Below are 19,002 nucleotides of genomic sequence, written 5' to 3' on the forward strand. Positions count from 1 at the left end.
AGTTTACATAGGTATAAGTTACATTTTCACAGCCATTGTCTCATTCCTCAATTCCTTCTGCAAGTGAAATTGTACCTGGAACATAGTAGGCAATTCAGTAAGTAAAGTGCCTACTGTGTGCCGGGCAAGGTGCTAAGCATTGGGAGTATAAATATGAAAAAGAGACAGTCCCTGCCTTCAGGGAGCTTATCACATAATTGTGGAAGACTCTACACAAAAGGAATCTAAAAAGAGGAAGAGGAAGGGCAGCAGGAGTTCCTTGGATTCAAACCCAAAAAGAGCTGTTGATGGAAAATGGAATTATTAGGAAGATTGTGACCCCTCCATAAAGAAAGGCCTTGGGAGGGGTTTAGTGCTCTGCCCTCTAGCTCTCCAGTTGGAGAAGAGAAGCAACTGAGGGTGGATTGAGAAGATGTTGAGCATCAAACTGAGTCAGTCTTCCTGGTGATGAGACTTTAGTTAATCTTATCCTGAGAAGGGCAAACGATATGGTTCCTTGGAATTAAGACAAATAGAGCTGCTTTTGACAGGTACAAGTATTGTGGTTTGAGACAGGCACAGGTATCGTCATATCCAGTTTCCAGGACAAGTCAAGTCAACACACATATATCAAACACCCTGTACTGTATGGCAGGCGTTGGGCTAAGCTTTGGGGATACAAAAAAAGAGGCAAAATACAGTGTGTGCTCTCAAGGAGCTCACAGTATAAGGACACTGAAATTCAGAGAGGTTCACAACCTTGCCTTTTGTCAGTCGGTAAATGGTAGTGCTGGGGCTTGAACTCCAATCTTTAGAATCTGTACTTCCAATGGTGTTTCTACCTCCCCATGCTACCCAGCATATGGTACCTAAATAAACAAAGTTTGGCATTGTTATTTGTCTCCATCCTTTATTTCTTAGTAAGAAAAAGTTCGTATTTGAATCTTTGTCTTCATTGGGAAATTAAATTTCTCTATATGTGGTCACAGCCTGCTTAGCTGCCAAACAAAACATAAACACCCTACAATGGAAGGAAGAGCTCGATTCAAAGAAAGCAGGCCAGAGCTTGGCAGATATTACAAGACTATGTTCAGAGTGTCAGAAAAACATAACCTGCGAGAAAGCCATTCCATAATGTTCCTGTATATTTGAGAACTGGGGTGGGTGGGGAGGAAATATTTGAGACTTTCCTTTGAGAGGCACCTAGGTGGTACAGTGGGTAGAGCACTGGGCCTGGAGCCAGAGAGACCTGAGTTCAAATGTGGCCTTAGAAATTACTAGCTGTGTGATCCCAGGCAAGTCCACCTTAGTATCTTCAAATAGACCATAGTGATAATAACAGCACCTCTTTTACAGAGTTTTTGTAAGGATTAAATGAATTCATATTTGTAAAGTGCTTAGCACAGTGCCTGGCACATTGTAGGTGCTTAATAAAATCTTTTACCCTTCCCTTCCCTTCTTATTCTGTTTTGGCAAGCAAAGAAAAAGCCAAACAAGTCTAGCTAAATGACCACCTCACACATGCTCACATTTAGCCAGCTAACTGCACCTCACTCTTAGCTATAAATACAATTCTCTGTCATAGAATCCCAGAAGGTAGAGCCTGAAAGAGAACTTAAACATCTACCATATAGTCTAACACACCCATTTTAACAACAGGGAGACCAAAATGATTTATCCAAGGCTGGATAGCTAGTAATCTCCTGATTCACTCTTATATGTCCTTTCAATTGCAGACATGTCTCCCATATCCAGTAATTTTCTTTTTCATGGTACAGTGCTCGAAAAAGTGAGGAATAAATGTTGCCTGCCTCACTCCTAATGTTATGTTTTAGTTCTATTGATGCCCTTTGATTTTATACCAGCGATTTCTCTTTATCTGTTCCCCTCACCCACACTGAATCCATTAAAAGTCCTTTGTAATAAAGAAAAGGATTTAGCAAAACCAGTAGACCCACTAACCACATCTGATAGTATGCACCCATCACCCGCCTCTGTAACTTCCCTGCCTTTTTTTCTGAGAGGACAGAAGGGTGTTTCATCATCACTTCTTTGGAACTGAGATTGGTTTTTACAATTTAGTAGAGTTGAACCTTAAATATACTGTATGAAATAGTTGCAGAGGATCCCAGGTGTCAAATATGTATTCCAGCAAATATTTAAAGAGTGCCAGACCAAAAAGTGATTAGAAAACCTAAAGAGAAGTTATAGTTTAAAAAATAAAAAAGCCAGTGCAAAAGAAGACTCAAGCTTCCCAGGTTGCACCAGAGATGCTCCAGGGGCACCTAAAGCTTATCTCTGCATTCAGGAAGAGCAGAGGGAAACTTAACCATGCTCTGAACAATAAGCATATTTAAGAACAAAAATAGAAGATTCCAAATGGAAGAAAAATGGAAAAGCCTTGCAAAAAAATATTTTAATAGTTTTTTTCCTCCCCCACCAAAGGCAATGGAATCTCTCACTATACTTGGACCGTCACACTATAGCTATGATAGAGTGCTGGGCCTGCAATCAGGAAGACTCATCTTCCTGAGTTCAAATCCAGCCTCAGACACCACTAGGTGTGTGACCCTGGGCAAGTCAGTTAGTCCTGTTTGCCTCAGTTTATTTTTTGGGTTTTTTTCTTTGGGAGTGGGGAAGGCAGGGCATTTGGGGTTAAGTGACTTGCCCAAAGTCACACAGCTAGTAAGTGTGTCAAGTGTCTGAGTCCAGATTTGAACTCAGGTCCTCCTAACTCCAGGGCCAGTGGTCCGCTCACTGCACAACCTAGCTGCCCCTGTCTCAATTTCTTTACCTGTAAAGATAAGCCAGAGAAAGAAATGGCAAACCCATTGCAGTGTCTCTGCTGAGAAAACCTCAAATGGAGTCATGAAGAGTCAGATGTGACTGAAGGGCCTGAACAACAACAGAATACTACAGTACCAGATATATTGATGGAGGAAGTAAAAGAGGCCCAAAAGAGAACAAAAGTGGCAAAAACAGCTGGGTTAAATCAAATGCATATAGGCCATACAATGGTGAGGGTGTTGAAGGACCTGTGTATGAGATATCTGAGGAAGTAGGAGATGCTAAAGGTATGGATAAAAAAAAAAACCCACCTCAAATCTTTTTAATACTGAAAAAAGGTAACTGAGGAAACATCAGTAATCACTGACCTATACAGTCCTACTTTCCAATCTATACAAAATCTTTTTTGGGAGTCACCTGTGCATGAATCTAGGACAAGGATTCTTAACCTGGAGTCTGTACAATGGATTTCAAGGAGTTTATCAACTTGGATGGAAAAAAAAATTACATCTTTATTTTTACTGAATTTGAAAATATGGCATTTCTTTTAATCATAAATTTTTAAAAAAACAAACCATTATTCTAAGAAGGGTTCTGTGATAGTACTGATACCCACCAGGGTTTCCTTGTGCCTTTCACTATCTCAGAATGGGTCAGATTCATGGTTCTCCAAGTTACCCAACCTGCCCAACAGGGGATTCATTTTCCTCTGTCCCAGTACCCTTAGGCTACGTTGATGTGTCTTCCTGGTCACCTAGATGTATAAAAGCCACATCCATGTCTAATCCAGCCCTTTCAGACTTGGTGGATGCTCCAAGACCCTGGGAGTTAACATATCCTGCCCCTCGGGCCATCTTTCCTTAAGGAGACTGCATCTGCCCAAACGGAAGCTAAGTGCTAATGTGGCTTTGCTGCTATCCTTTCTGTGCTATAGCTACATAAATCCCTTTTGTTAACTGTTTGATGACTCCCAAGTGCTTCATTTCATCCCAATTCAAATTGAACTAACAGGGTGCCATCTTTGCGCCTTCCATTAAGAGAACAAATAGGCCTTTGCAGTAATGGACCACATCTTTACCATTTCACAGTTAGCTGAAAGATACAGGAAACATAACGTCCCATTGTGCATATTGTTGCTTGCAGAAAGGCATTTGATTTGGTAGGAAAAAAACGTGATCTTGTAGCCTCCTTTAGCAGAAGGTGTTTCCCATCCTTATACCAAAATCATTTAAGATTCCTTTAACTACAGAAAGAAACCATGTTCAAGTAGCAGTTGACAATTAACATCAGTTGAAGCATGAACAGGGAGATTGTATGTTCATCCAAGGTATTTGCCATTATGTTGGAAGAGATCTAGTTTCAGAAGGACTTCCATGTGGATGGTAAGCATCCCCCCAAATCCTTCTGTTTGCTGGTGACACTGTGGCAATTTTAGCAATATTCAGAATATTTCAGAGCCCCCTTAAAGGAGTTTGGCCCGACCATGTACGAAGGAAAGACTAAGTGGATGTAGAATGTTTATTGCCCAAATTTCATCAAGTTTTCTTTGGACGCTATATATATCATACATACAATTGGAACAGCTCATATGGACAGTGAATTGGGCCCAGAGATGAATGAGAGAAAGACAGTTAGCTGGATTGGTTTTGGGAAATTGCAAAGCTCTTTATTCATCCCAAGGAACCCATGAAAGCATATGAAGGAAGATGTTATCTGCATCCAGAGAAAGGCTCCTCTTTTCAGTGGTAACCTTTTACCAGCACTTCGTTTGGCAGCAACAAATGGAATTCATTTTCTGGAACTAGAAATGAGTGTTTTATAGGGAAAAGTACATGGTGGTCACGAGCAGTTTGTAATATAATAACCAAAAAGAAACAACAAAGAAGAAGAGGATTAAAAGGTTTCATCAGCGAATTTTATGATAGGAAGAGGAGCTGGATTGTGCGGCAAGACCAAGGATAGGTAGACAGTCAAATGCCCTATTGCTATCTAACCCTCGCAATGTTAAGTAAAAACAAGGTAGGCCTCCAACATGGCAAATGAATCCCTTTTGGTGAAGTTTCAGGACTTGGCAAAGAGTCACACAGGATCGATGGGCATAAAAAGGTTATAGGGGAATTCCTAAGGTAATGAGGTGGCAGAACTATTTAAATATTGGGTTTCCTCTTGCTATGATATTACTTTTTGCCTCCTTCCCTTATTCCTAATTTGCTGCTGCTTCTGTTGGGATGGAAAACTATTTAAACAAACAATGGGTAACATTCAGTGGAAAATAAGAGAGTCTAAGTGAGAGCCTGAAGAACTTATCTTCTTCTTTTTTAAAATAGCATTTTATTTTTTCCAATTACGTGTAAAGATGGTTTTTAATATTCATTTTAAAAAATTTGAGTCCCAAGTTTTCTCCCTTCTGCCTCTCTAAGCTGGTAAGCAATTTGATATAGGTTATATATGTACAATCATGTAAAGCATTTCTATAATAGTCATGTTGTGAAAGAAGAAACCAAAAGAAAAAAACACAAAAAATTTAAAAAGTGGAAATAGTATCCTTAGACTCATCAGTTCTTTCTCTGGAGATGGACAACATTTGCTATCATGAGTCCTTTGTAATTACTGAAGGACTTTCAATGAGTAGAATGCATTAACTTGGTGCCAGGTATTTTGAATGCCTTGAGACCTCTTTCCTGCATTAATTCATGTTTCTAGATTTTGTCTTGCACATTTGAGCTTGCTGGATAAGTGTCCTCTAGATCATGACCTATATTTCTAATAATCTAATCATAACAACAGTGCTCTAAGATCTTAAATTGCTTTCTGAGTCATGAATGAACACTTCAAAATAAAAGGCATAATGTAGCTTTTAAGCAAAGTACTTTGCATTTACATTTCTTAAAACTGCTGTATATAGTCTTATCTAGTGACTCCAAATTCCACTAAGACTTTACTCTGATATTTCATTATTGTTTGTTGGTAAGCCTGGTTTTTTGAAGGTTACCATGGGAAAGTGTAAGCTATGCTATGTCCTACCAAACTGAGAAGGCTTTGAGTACAATTTTGGGCAACATTATTATGTCTTTTTTCTAAGAAGATCGTGCAAAAAAGCTCTTCACCAGATGATTTTTTGGGGGCGTGAGGTGGACAGGAAAAGGGAGAGTGGGGATAATAAGTTTACCAAGGAATGGGAGGGTCTTCAGGTAACTAGAGGAGGTACATCCATGAATAAAATCATAGATGTTTTTGGAATATTTGAGTTTATGTGTTGACATCAGGGGAAGTTATGTGTGTGTATTTACACGTAAATGGCAATTAGCCAGACACGTTGCATTCTTTAACCTTTTTAGAGAAACAGGAATTTCTCTCCTCCGCTTTCAAAGGATACTTTAGCTGAGTGGAGTGCCCTTTATTTGTGATATTACTGAGATTCTAGTGTTGATTGTGTGGCAAAATATGCACCTGTATAGATTGTGTTTAAAGCCATTGGTTTAAACTCTTACAATTTTGCAGTCTCGTACATTACTTTAGTTGATCTTCTCTGAAGTGTTTAAGAATCTTAAAAGGGAGCCAAGATGGCGGCTGGAAAGCAGGGACTAGCATGAGCTCCGTACCGAATCCCTCCAAAAACCTATAAAAAATGGCTCTGAACCAATTCTAGAACTGCAGAACCCACAAAACAGCAGAGGGAAGCAGGGCTCCAGCCCAGGACAGCCTGGATGGTCTCTGGGTGAGATCTATCCCACACGGAGCTGGGAGCTGGGAGCTGGGAGCTGGGAACGGAGTGGAGCAGAACCCAGTCTGAGCAGCATGGACCATCCAGACCAGAAGCCAGGTGGAGGGGGCCCTAGCGCCCTGAATCAGTGAGCTGCGGCAGTTACCAGACTCCTCAACCCACAAACACCAAAGACTGCAGACAAGGTTAGTGGGAAAAGCTGCGCGTGGAAGGAGTTCCCAGTTCTGCTTCCAGCCCCAGGGGCAGCGGAGGTGGGGCAGCTACAGCTGCTGCTGCCGCTTCTGGCCCCAGGCCCACCTGGTGGGAGGAATTAAGTGGTGGATCAGAGCAGGAGTGCACAGCCTGCTGAAGATCTAAGCCCAGTCCCGGTTGGGGGTTCTTGGGGAAGGATCAGTGCTGGTGTGGCAGAGCTGGTGTGGCAGAGCTGGTGCATCCCTCCCAAACGTGGAACATAGAACTCGTTAGTCTACAAGCAGTCATACTCCACTGAAAAACTCAAGGGTCAAGTTACTTGGTTGGGAATATGGCCAGGCAGCGAAAACACACCCAGATTCAGTCTCAGACTTTGGATTCTTTCTTTGGTGACAAAGAAGACCAAAACATACAGCCTAAAGAAGACAACAAAGTCATAGAGCCTACAACAAAAGCCTCCAAGAAAAACATGAACTGGTCCCAGGCCATGGAAGAGCTCAAAAAGGATTTGGAAAAGCAAGTTAGAGAAGTAGAGGAAAAATTGGGAAGAGAAATGAGAAGGATATGAGAAAACCATGAAAAACAAGTCAATGACTTGCTAAAGGAGACCCAAAAAAATACTGAAAAAAAGACTGAAGAAAACAACACCTTAAAAAATAGACTAACTCAAATGGCAAAAGAGCTCCAAAAAGCCAATGAGGAGAAGAATGCCATGAAAGGCAGAATTAGCCAAATGGAAAAGGAGGTCCGAAAGACCACTGAAGAAAATACTACTTTAAAAATTAGATTGGAGCAAGTGGAAGCTAGTGACTTGATGAGAAATCAAGATATTCAAAAACAGAACAAAAGGAATGAAAAAATGGAAGACAATGTGAAATATCTCATTGGAAAAACCACTGACCTGGAAAATAGATCCAGGAGAGATAATTTAAAAATTATTGGACTACCTGAAAGGCATGATCAAAAAAGAGCCTAGATACCATCTTTCAAGAAATTATCAAGGAGAACTGCCCTGATATTCTAGAGCCACAGGGCAAAATAGAAATTGAAAGAATCCATCGATCACCTCCTCAAATAGATCCCAAAAAGAAATCTCCTAGGAATATTGTTGCCAAATTCCAGAGCTCCCAGATCAAGGACAAAATACTGCAAGCAGCCAGAAAAAAACAATTTGAGTATTGTGGAAACCCAATCAGAATAACCCAAGATATGGCAGCTTCTACATTAAGAGATCGAAGGGCTTGGAATGCAATATTCCGGAGGTCAATGGAGCTAGGATTAAAACCAAGAATCACCTACCCAGCAAAACTGAGTATCATTCTCCAAGGCAAAATACGGATTTTCAATAAAATAGAGGACTTTCAAGCTTTCTCAGTGAAAAGACCAGAACTGAATAGAAAATTTGACTTTCCAACACAAGATTCAAGAGAAGCATGAAAAGGTAATCAAGAAACTGAAATTGCAAGGGACTTACTAAAGTTGAACTGTTTTGTTTACATTCCTACATGGAAAGATGACATGTATGATTCATGAGACCTCAGTATTAGGGTAGCTGAAGGGAATATGCATATATATATGTACATGTTTATGTATATATATATAAGTGAATGTGTATGTATGTATATATCTGTGTGTGTGTACATATATACATATACATACATATATATATATATTTATATATAAGAGAGAGAGAGAGCAGACACAGGGTGAGTTGGAGATGAAGGGAAGATATCTAAAAGAAATAAAATCAAATTAAGGGATGAGAGAGCAACATACTGAGAGAGGGAGATAGGGAGAGAGAGAATGGGGTGGATTATCTCACATAAAAGTGGCAAGAGGAAGCAGTTCTGTGGGAGGAGGGGAGAGGGCAGGTGATGGGGGAATGAGTGAACCTTGCTCTCATCAGATATGGCCTGAGGAGGGAATACCATACATACTCAACTGGGTATCTTACCCCACAGGAAAGAAGAGGGAGGAAGATTAAAAAAAGGGGGGATGATGGAGGGGAGGGCAGATGGGGGTGGAGGTAATCAAAAACAAACACTTTGGAAAGGGGACAGGGTCAAGGGAGAAAATTCAATAAAGCGGAATGGGTTGGGAAGGAGCAAAATATAGTTAGTCTTTCACAACATGACTATTGTGGAAGGATTATACATAATGATACACATGTGGCCTATGTTGAATTGCTTGACTTCTTAGGGAGGGTGGGTGAGAAGCAAATGTCAATTATGTCACCCCTATATCTCATGGCACAGCCTCAGTAGGACTGTCTGTCACTATGATTCTGGGAATTACTATCTAGGATCCTTGGGGCTATTCTGGGAGTTATTATCTAGCACTTGGAAACTATACAGTGCCATGGCCTTGGATCCTGAGAAATTAAACTCTAAAAAGTATAGCAAAATCCTCCTTACTTACAGGCATCCAGGCCCATATTTTAACAAGCTGTGAATCTTTGTGTTTCTAAAGTGTTTCTTGTAAATAGCATATTGTTGGATGGTGCTTTTTAATCCATTCTGCTATACTCTTCTGTTTTATGGGTGAATTCTTTCCCTTCACATTCATAATTACAGTGGTTAAGTTTTCATTTCCCTTTGTCAAATCCAAATACTTTCTTCCCCTCTCTACTCTTTCACCTACCTTAGTAAGTGACATAGTGGTAAAAGAGAAGGAATGTCATTAACACTAGTAATCTATAATTAAAGTAGTTTAATCTCACTCCTTTGCCCTTCCTCTCTTCAGCTACTTCATTTCCTGACTGCTGGTTCTTATCCTTTGTTTTCTCCTTTTGGTCCCCCCTTTATGACCCATTCTCAGAGGGCAAAGTTTTACTTCTGACTATTTGCTTTCCTTCTCTTACTTCTTCATAAACCACCATCTTCTCTCTCCTTTTCTGCCTGTTTTCCTTATTTCTTCTCTCTCTATTCCCCTTTTTTCTTCTTTTAAAAACTTATAGTATGGGGCAAATTCATCCTCAGCCCCTTCATTCCTTTTATTTTATTTTAGTCTCTGTGATCCCAGAAAACAGTGAGATTCTGAGGAGATACTTGGCCCTGTTCCCTTTGTAGCTTGGATACTACTGCTGCCACAGGATGAATTGGGTGCTTAAGAGTAGTCTCTCTACTGGAATTCCTGGTTTATGAATATCTCCTGTTGGCCTGCAATGAATTTTCATCTTGGTCCTTCTCTATCTCCTTCTCCTCCTATCAATCAGTAGTTGACTGTTTCTCCCCGCTATGTGTGGCCCTGTCAGGTTCCATTATTCACCATGTCGCAGCATGTGGCTTTGGCTCAGGCTGACCTAGTTTTAGAGTTCCAAAAGTTGGCTTCAGGCTTCTTTATGGATCCTTGGTGCACAAGCTTCCTGAGAACTATGTTGCAGTGTCATTATTGGCCTGACTCCAATTATCCTGACTCTAATTTTTACAGGGATGGGGAACCTGTGGCCTTCTAGGTCCCTGGGTGCGCCCTTTTGACTGAGTCCAAGTTTTACAGAACAAATCTTTTATTAAGGGTATTTGTTCTGTTTTGGATTCAATCAAAGGTCTGCGCTTGAGGACCTAGAGGGCCACATGTGGCCTTGAGGCCACAGGTTCCCCATCCTGCAGCTCAGGGTCAAGATTGGACAGAATGAGATTAAGAATGTCCATCAGTTAGCAAAAATGGAGGGGTGTGGGAGGGTTACCCAGATGTGTTAAGGAAAACATAGTCAAAATGAATATAGATTTGAATTGATTCAGCTTGGTTTCCCTGCATCATGTTGGTCTACCAGTCAGAAACCAGAAAGGGACACTGTTGAATCCTCATGTGGGTTCCTTTACTATTTGGACTGCCAAAAACCTATATCAATGACCTGAAACTTAAATTCTTTGAGATAATTAAGTTTTGAGCATGGTGTCAGTATTTTTAAAGAAAATATTAAGCTAGTCTACATTGCAGAGGCTGCTCCTACTGCTCCCCACCCTGTGGTTGCAAGGTCTCTAAGGTCTTCTAATGAACCTTCGCCATTCAGTTGCTTTAGGTACCTACAGAACAGCTCTGGGCCTGGGGATGTGAGAAGCCTGTCTCAGGCTGCACTAGGGAAGATAGAGGTAAACTAAAACAGAAACAGGAAAACAAATGAAGAAAATAAAACAATTGTTAAGAGAATAAATAAAAGCATTGTAACAGTACACTGAAGGAGTGACAGACATGCAGGAGAATGAATACCAGAAGTCCCAATATTTTACTTCTCCCCTTTGGAAGGACCAAGTCCCAGATCTTAACAGTCTTTTCATAGATGGTTATTTATTTTGCCCATCACACGTAGAATGGTTCTTCTACAGCAAGGGTTCTTTTTTCCCCCCTCAATTAGATGTATAAACAATTTTTAACATTGTTTTAAATAAAATTTTTGTGTTCCAAACTCTCTCCCTCCCCTCCCTGAGACAGTAAGCAGTTTGATATAGGTCATACATGTGCAATCATGCAAAACATCTTTCCATATTAGTCATTTTGTGAAAGAAAACACAGACCAAAAAACCCACTAAAAAAAAAAAAAACTAACAGTGAAAAATAGCATGCTTCAATCTGAATTCAGGCACATTTAGTTCTTTCTCTGGAGGTGGAAAGTATTTTTCATCATGAGTCCTTTGGATTATTGTATTACTGAGAATAGTTAAGTAATTTGCAGTTCATCATTTTGCAATATGGCTGTTACTGTGAACAATGTTCTCCTGGTTCTGCTTACTTCACTTTGCATCAGCTCATCTAAGTCTTTCCAGGTTTTTCTGAAATCATGCTGCTCATCATTTCTTATATTACAACAGTATTTGATTACAATCAGATAACACAACTTGTTCATCCATTCCCCAGTTGATTTCAATTTCCAATTCTTTGCCACCACAAATAGGCCCTTTTCCCTTTTTCTTTATTTCCTTCTTTTTTTTTTAAATCTCTTTGGGATACAGACCTCGTAGTAGTATTGAAATATGCAGTTTGATAGCCCTTTGGGCATAGGTTCAAATTGTTCTCCAGAATGGTTGGATCAGTTCACAACTCCACCAACAGCACGTTAGTGTCCCAGCTTATTTACATCCCCTCCAACATTTATCATTTTCCTTTTCTGTTGTATTAGCCAGTCTGATAAGCATGAAGTGGTACCTCAGAGTTGTTTTAATTTGCATTGCTCTAATCAATAGTGATTTAGAGCATTTTTAAAAATTTGGTCATAGATAGCTTTGATATCTTTGAAAACTGCCTATTCATATTTTTGGCCATTTATCAATTGGGGAATGACTTGTATTCTTATCATTTTTACTCAGTTCTTTATCGGAGACACTTTTTAATAATTGTTTCCCAGCTTTCTGCTTTCCTTGGTCAGCTAGGGTTCTGAAACCTGGGGACTTTGAACTTATTTTTTGTCTTTAAATTTGGGTTTGTTTGCAATCTTGTGTATTTCATCTTATGCACTTAAAAACATTGTTCTGTGAAAGAGTCCATAGGTTTCACCAGGCTGCTAAAGGGAGGCTCTGATGCAAAAAAAAAAAAAAAGTTAACTCCTCTAGGTATCTTTTTGAGAATATGCCTTGTGGTGAAAATATCTTTTAGCACAAGGTATTTGAAAAACGTGCTTAACATGGAGTCAGCAGACATTTGGGATACAGATTTCCTCTGTGGTCCTCTGTGACTATGATAAAGTCACCTATCCCTCTGAACCTCAATTTCCTCATTTGCAAAGCAGAGATAACACCTTCTACCTCTGTGACACATGGATTTTGCAAGCATCAAATCAGATTTGTGAAAAGCTTTGCAAACACTGTGTAAATGTCAGTATTATGATGTTATTTAAAGTATTCAATCCAGGATACAAAGGGGGCCCTCCAATTGAGATTATATTGTGGACAAATGACTGCTGTCAGTGCAACAGCTCAGGAACCAGGAACAGGAAACTGGGGGTGGAAGGAGTCAAGGCCTGGAGGAGTCGGAGTCAGCTTCTCCTGTTTAAAAGTTTTAAGAAATAAACTCCTTTGATAGTATATCTTGGAAAACCAGTCAAAATTCACCATGGTCAGTTGGTTAGAAAACCTGGATCATCGTTCTGATTACTTTTCATAAATTTTTTGCTCCAGTGGTGAAACAGAAATCAGGAGATTTCTGAGGAGAAAATAAGGAGAGTTTTTTAAATATTCCAAGTTCTCCTTTCTCCTAAGATTATATTCTGGTAATTATGGCTGTGGTTAATTTAGGATCCTGTTATATCTACAATCAAGTATCATGGATACATTCAAATTCAAAATTATGCACCGTGAATCTCATTGCAAGTTCTTAGTAACATATAGAGCAAATAACCCCTTTAAACTGTTTATTACTTTTTGTTTATTTTTTTTTTACTGGTACGTAAACCTACAGGTCAGTAGATAATTTAAAGCTGATAATTTAAACTTTCCGTTTGGAAAAAAAAAAATAAGGTGATTTGCAGAGTAATTGCACCATGAACAGAAATTAGAAAATCAAAGATTTAGGGGGCAAAGATGCTGAGTTTGACGATTTGGGTAGTAAGAGGTAGATGTTTCCAGTACTTGGGAGAGAGGTCAAAGCAGGGGTGTATAAACTGAGTTGTCATCTATCAACATGATACCTCTCATCCTCCCTGTATGTAATATGTTGCTACTGTTAATTCTACCTTTGTAACATATCTCAAACATTCCCTCTTCTTTCCTCTGATACTGTCACTGACCACACTGGTGCCCGGTCTCATGGTATCCCTAGACCTTTGCGGTCCTCTTCTCGGTTTCTCCCCATCTTAAGTCTCTCCTCGGCTACCAAGATCTTCCTAAAGTACGGGTCTGATCATGTCACACCCCTAACCACCCCTGGTCAGTGAAACAGTGACTCTCTATTAGACTGTGGGATCAAAGTATAAAATCCTCCCTTTGGCAAGTAACTCCTTCATTACCTGGTCTTTTACTACCATTCCAGTCTTCTTGCATATTACTCCCCTCCGTATGATCTTAGGATCCAGTGATACAGGCCTTGTAGCTATTCTTGGTACATGACACCCTATCTCCTGAACTGATGATACATTTTCATGGAAGTAGAGATTTCGAGGTACTTCTTTTGAGTACTTTTGTCTAAAGAGTTTCTATTTCTCCCTTGTAGATCTTGCCTTTGGCCTCCTCTTGTTTTTGATATGCCTTATTCTTTATTGTTGTTGTTCAGTCGTTTCAGTCGTGTCTTGACTCTTTGTGACCCCATTTGGAGTTTTCTTAGCAAAGATACTGGAGTGGTTTGCCATTTCCTTCTCCAGCTCATTTTGCAGAGGAGGAACCTGGGGCAAACAGGGTGAAGTGACTTGCCCAGGGTCATACGGCTAGCAAGTGTCTGAGGTTGGATATGAATTCAGGAAGATGAGCCTTTTTATTAACTTTTTATTAACTTTTGACTTGATGAGGGAACAATTCATACTCCCCTCTGTTTTTTTCTTTTACTTCATTTTATGTGCCCTTTCATTTTGTAATTTGGGCACATTGGTAGCACAGTGGATAGAGTGCCAGCCTTGAGTCAGGAGACTCATCTTCATGAGTTCAGATCTCATCACCAGCACTTACTAGTTGGGCGACCCTGGCCAGTGACTTAAGTCTGTTTGCCTCAGTTTCCTTATCTGTAAAATGAGCTGGAGAAGGAAATGGCAAAGCACTCCAGTGTTTCTGCCAAGACAACCCCAAATGGGGTCACAAAGTGTTGAACACAGCTGAAACAACTGAGCAACAACAACAAATTCTGTGATCTAATTCTTCACCACTTCTATTTGACTTCTGTTTTCACCACTGTCTCTTGGTGTACATTGAGAAACAATTTTTTTTTTTTAATGAGCTCTCTGTTAGTTTGTTGTCGGTTGTCTTTGGTTACTCTGGTCCTCTTGTATTCCTGCTGTCTGGTATACATGAGAAGCAAATAATTTCTTCCAGTTTTCTTTATAGGAATGTTTCAAATGACTCTTTAATGAACACCCACTTATTTTCATTTATCGTTGGATTTGTGGGATGGGTCACCTTGGATTACATCTTGAGCTCTTTTGCTCATTGGAATCTGTAACTCAATTTTCTCCTCTGATTTCTGGGAGAGAGTACAGAATAGTTTTGTGTTTTTCAAATTTTCTTTCCTTTCCTTTGTATTTGAAGGTCTTTTTCCTGGTTACTTGAAGAATTTATCATTTGCCGGTTTAATTGTTAAATTTAACCATTACATGTCCTGGTGTTTGCTGTATGGGATTATATTTTTCTAGATATGATCTGTATATTCTTTTTGTTGTCTTCTGCACTTAAGAATTCTGGGCAGTTTTCTTGTATTATTTCTTGAATTGTGGTATTGAGGTGTTTTTGTAAACACATATTCTTCTGGAAGACCTGTAATCCTTAAATTCTATGTACACAGCCTTTCTTGGAGATCAGTTTGTTTTGCTAGAATGGAGAACATGCCTTTTAAAAAAATATATTTTTTTCTTTTCCTCTAACTTGTCCTTTACTTTCATGTATTTTCATTCACAATCAATTGTCCTCTCTGTTGTTTCTTTTATGAGACTTACTACTGTGGATTCATGTTTTCCTACTCTGCCAGTTATTTCTGCTGTGTGGGCCATAAATTCTACTTTCACAAATTTTATTTCTTTTATAAACCATCCAGGAACATCCTGCTCTTTGTGGTTCCATCTTCTCCTCAGAATCTCTTCAGATTCTCTTCAGAATCTCCTCATCAGGTGTTGACTCATTTTCTCTTTGTGGTTCCATCTTCTCTTCAGATTCTCTTCAGAATCTCCTCATCTGGTGTTGATTCATTTTCTTCAGACTCACAATACTTATTCAAAGATCCCTGATCTCTCCTCCCTGATCTGCAGTTCATTTCCCTTCCTGTTATTGCTGTCTTCCCAGTTGGTTTACCTGCTTCTGGTAAAGGTTTTCAATAGAGTTTTCTTCTTTAAGTATTTGTTAATTTTAGTCTTTTTCCTTTATTTCCTCCTTTTACTCACTTTATATGTTCTCTTCCCTTGGAGGGCATTTCCCCTGGGGCTAAATTTCAAAGCAGCCTCCCTCCTGCTGGCCAGTTCATTTAACCACTCCAGCTTTCTGCCCCAAGTGACTCCTGAGAGGACAGATGTAGTCCCAGCCTGGTGCTTTCTTTCAGACATTTTGGAGCCTCACAGAGCCCCACGTACATGTCCTGATCTGGTTCCCTCTTTTCCACAGTTCTCTAACCTAGTTCTGTTGCATCATTGAGTAATACCACTCAGGAACTCAGTGGCACTAGGTTGAGGTGGAAGCTAGAGTACAGAGCTGAGTTCTGTCACAAGTGCATGGGCCAAATTTTGGAGCCTTGCTGCCAAGAGGTGGGGAGGTGTTGAGGTGGCGGGCACTTTGGGAATTGATCAGGATTAGAGATTAGCCTTCTCTGTTCTTAATTTGTTGAGTTTTTGCCTTATTTGGGTTCTTAGTGTTTTTGTCCATGAAAATAGCTAAAATTGTTTTATTCTGGTGCATGATTTCTATTTTGGAGAGGTTTGAGAGGTTGTGAGGATCAGAAAAAATAGCTAATTTACCCAGAAGTAGAATCCATGTATTTTCATTGGTCGTTTCCTTGTCTCTTCCTCCTGGCTTACTACAAATATCAGATAAAATCCTACCTTCTGTAAGAAGCCTTTTCTCATTCCTTTTAATGCTACATCCTTCCCCATGAGGTTACCTACAATGAACCCTGTATATGTCTTGTTTATACATGGTTTTTTACCATGTTTACATGTTTACATGTTGTCTCCCTCAGGAAGACCTGAATCCAAATCCTGGCTTGGACATTACTCCTGGGCAAGTCACATAATCATTTTGCCTTAGTTTCCTCGACTATAAAGCGGGGGGTAATAACAGCAGGCCCCTCACAGGATTATTGTCAGGATCACATATCAGTATTTGTAAAGAGCTTAGCACAGTGTCTGGCCCATAGTTGGTGCTATATAAATGCTTATTCCATTCCTCTTCCTCCATTAGATTGTGAGCTCCGGTAAGGTCTACTTTTGCCTCTCTTTGCTGTCCTGGCTTATCTTAGTGTCTCAAACATAGCAAAAATGCTTGTTGATTTGTGAGCTCCTGGAAGGCAGGGACTGTCTTTTAATTTATTTTCATATCCACAGCTCTTAAAACAGTGCATGGCACAGAGTAGGTGCTTAATAAATGTTTGTTGATTAATTTTATTTGGCTTTTCTGGGTTTCTGTTTTTAAGGGTTCTAGAATTTCATTTAAAAATGTTCATTATTGATGACTAAATTGGGGCAAAATCTAAATTACAAGAAAAGTAGGCTTCGATTTTCTGTTACATGAATGGATGGGTATATCGACTCATAAAGCCATCATATTCAGTTCTCAGATTTATTTATTCAGATTTAACCTCCAGTTTCTCATCTTTTATACTGTCATTATTGGTGCTGCATTGAGACATCTGTATGGTGCAGGAAAAGTGTGCTAAAAACAATGAATTATGCCATTCTCCATAGCCAGTGAGCCACCAGTGACATTTTTTTATGTGCACAGGTAGGGAGGAACCCCCTGAGATTCAGTGATTTGGACCACTGAGTGCTAATACTTCAGCCATCAGTTTTCATTTTGAATGTTTAAAACCAATTTCTTTTTGAAGTGTGTTTCTATTTTCCCATCTTTTTCAGTTTTCCTCACTGAAGAGAAAGCCAATTCAGTATTAAAACGTTACCCAAGAGCAAATGGTTTTTTGGAAGAGATAAGACAAGGAAATATTGAACGTGAATGCAAAGAAGAAGTTTGTACTTATGAAGAGGCAAGAGAAGCCTTTGAAAATGATGTGAAGACTGTAAGTATTGAAGGGGGAAAATAATTAAAGATACTCCCTAGTAGATTTGTCTTTCCTCTCTATACTACTGAATATGGAAATCCTACATTTCAAAAAAGTAGGCCTAGCTGAAATACAAACTCAGCCTGGCTTTCCTCAGCCTGTGTCACTTTGTCTCCTCATTGTGAATAGAAGCCTGTGACCTGAACATTTCTGAGGAGCTCCGAAGGTGGTTCTGAAAGAAAGAAGAATTGTGTAATAGCCTTGTGAGCATTGAGCATTGAGAAATCTTTTGCCAGTATTTCTTCAGAATCTCTCATAAGCTGGGTTATGACCTCTGCAGCCTGGAAGGAAGCCTTTATTCTCATGAATAGCTTTGTTCCTGAAAACATTATTATGTGGTAAAATTTTCTTTGTTTTATGAAGCCAAGATTGATCAGTTTTATTAAAAGATAATCTGGCTAAGCTGAGGGATGCTGCTTCCTTCAAAAGTAATTCCTAATCTTTATGAGATCAAAGTGGTTATAGATGTTAGCGGACAGGGGGAAAAATTCCTTTTGTGAGAGGCCACTATATCTAGACTTTCTTCAGTGTCTGCATTGAGGAATACTACTATAAAACACAGAAATTGAGGGAGGACATAAGCTTAAGGGTTATGTAGGAGGCACTTACATTAGGCTGGCTTTTCTTGGCCAGTCAGCATCTTCCTTGGCACAGAAGCATATAATTTGAGAAAAAAGGGAGAAGAGAGTCTCAGAGTATTGCTTTGGATGAAGGAACAGGAAAAGGGTAGTTTTTAAATGGAGGTAGCTAAGTTGGCTTCTACAATCTCCTCCTTTTTGTCTTTTCAAGGACAATGTGCTTTTTCCTTCTAAAGATGAAGCAAAGAGGTCAAAATGGTCCTTGGAGGAGCATTGGACCAAGACTATTTTCAGGGACTTCTCTCTTCTCATTCCTATTGGAGCACCAGGAAAGTGTGAAGAGTTTGCAGTCTCCAGATAGGAGGATACAGAAGGAAAATCCCTGGGGAGGAGGAGTTTCCTCTTCTGGATAGGGGCAAAGACCAAAAGTCCTAAATAATACAAAACTATCCTTGAGGGCTATGATGAGGTCTAAAAGGAGGCTAACACTTGGAAGAATTAATAACCGTACAATTCCTTCTTCTACTCTGAGTTCTGGAAAATGATGCTGTAGAAGCCATTGGCTTTATCCTGCAGGCTTTTACAGAGAGGGTGAGTCAAAGGAAAAGGTAATGGAAAACATTGAATTAGTCTATGGCACTGTTACAAATCACCCCGACTGCTACCCAAAGGGCAATGGTTAAAAACACTAGGGTCTATAGACCGAGTTGTAAATATGTCTTATCCCCTAAACAAGAACAGTAGCCAATTCCATCACCCCAGGGCATGATTGTTCCTCCTACCTTATATTTATGGGTGGTTTTTGATCCTGCCTTTCCGTGTAGTACTTGAGCCTTCATGGAGGTCTGCACT

General features: G+C 39.7%; 1 protein-coding gene across 1 annotated transcript in view; it reads left to right on the forward strand.

Moving 5' to 3' along the window:
- Window positions 1-19,002, forward strand: part of PRRG1 (proline rich and Gla domain 1) — a 150,961-nt gene that overhangs the window by 97,337 nt on the left and 34,622 nt on the right. Inside the window, exon 3 of the mRNA XM_036746804.1 lies at window positions 17,370-17,530. Within this exon, the coding sequence (XP_036602699.1) occupies window positions 17,370-17,530 (161 nt within the window). The remainder of the gene's footprint in view (window positions 1-17,369; window positions 17,531-19,002) is intronic.

This window comes from Trichosurus vulpecula, chromosome 2 (genome assembly GCF_011100635.1).
Source record: "Trichosurus vulpecula isolate mTriVul1 chromosome 2, mTriVul1.pri, whole genome shotgun sequence".
Taxonomy (NCBI): domain Eukaryota; kingdom Metazoa; phylum Chordata; class Mammalia; order Diprotodontia; family Phalangeridae; genus Trichosurus; species Trichosurus vulpecula.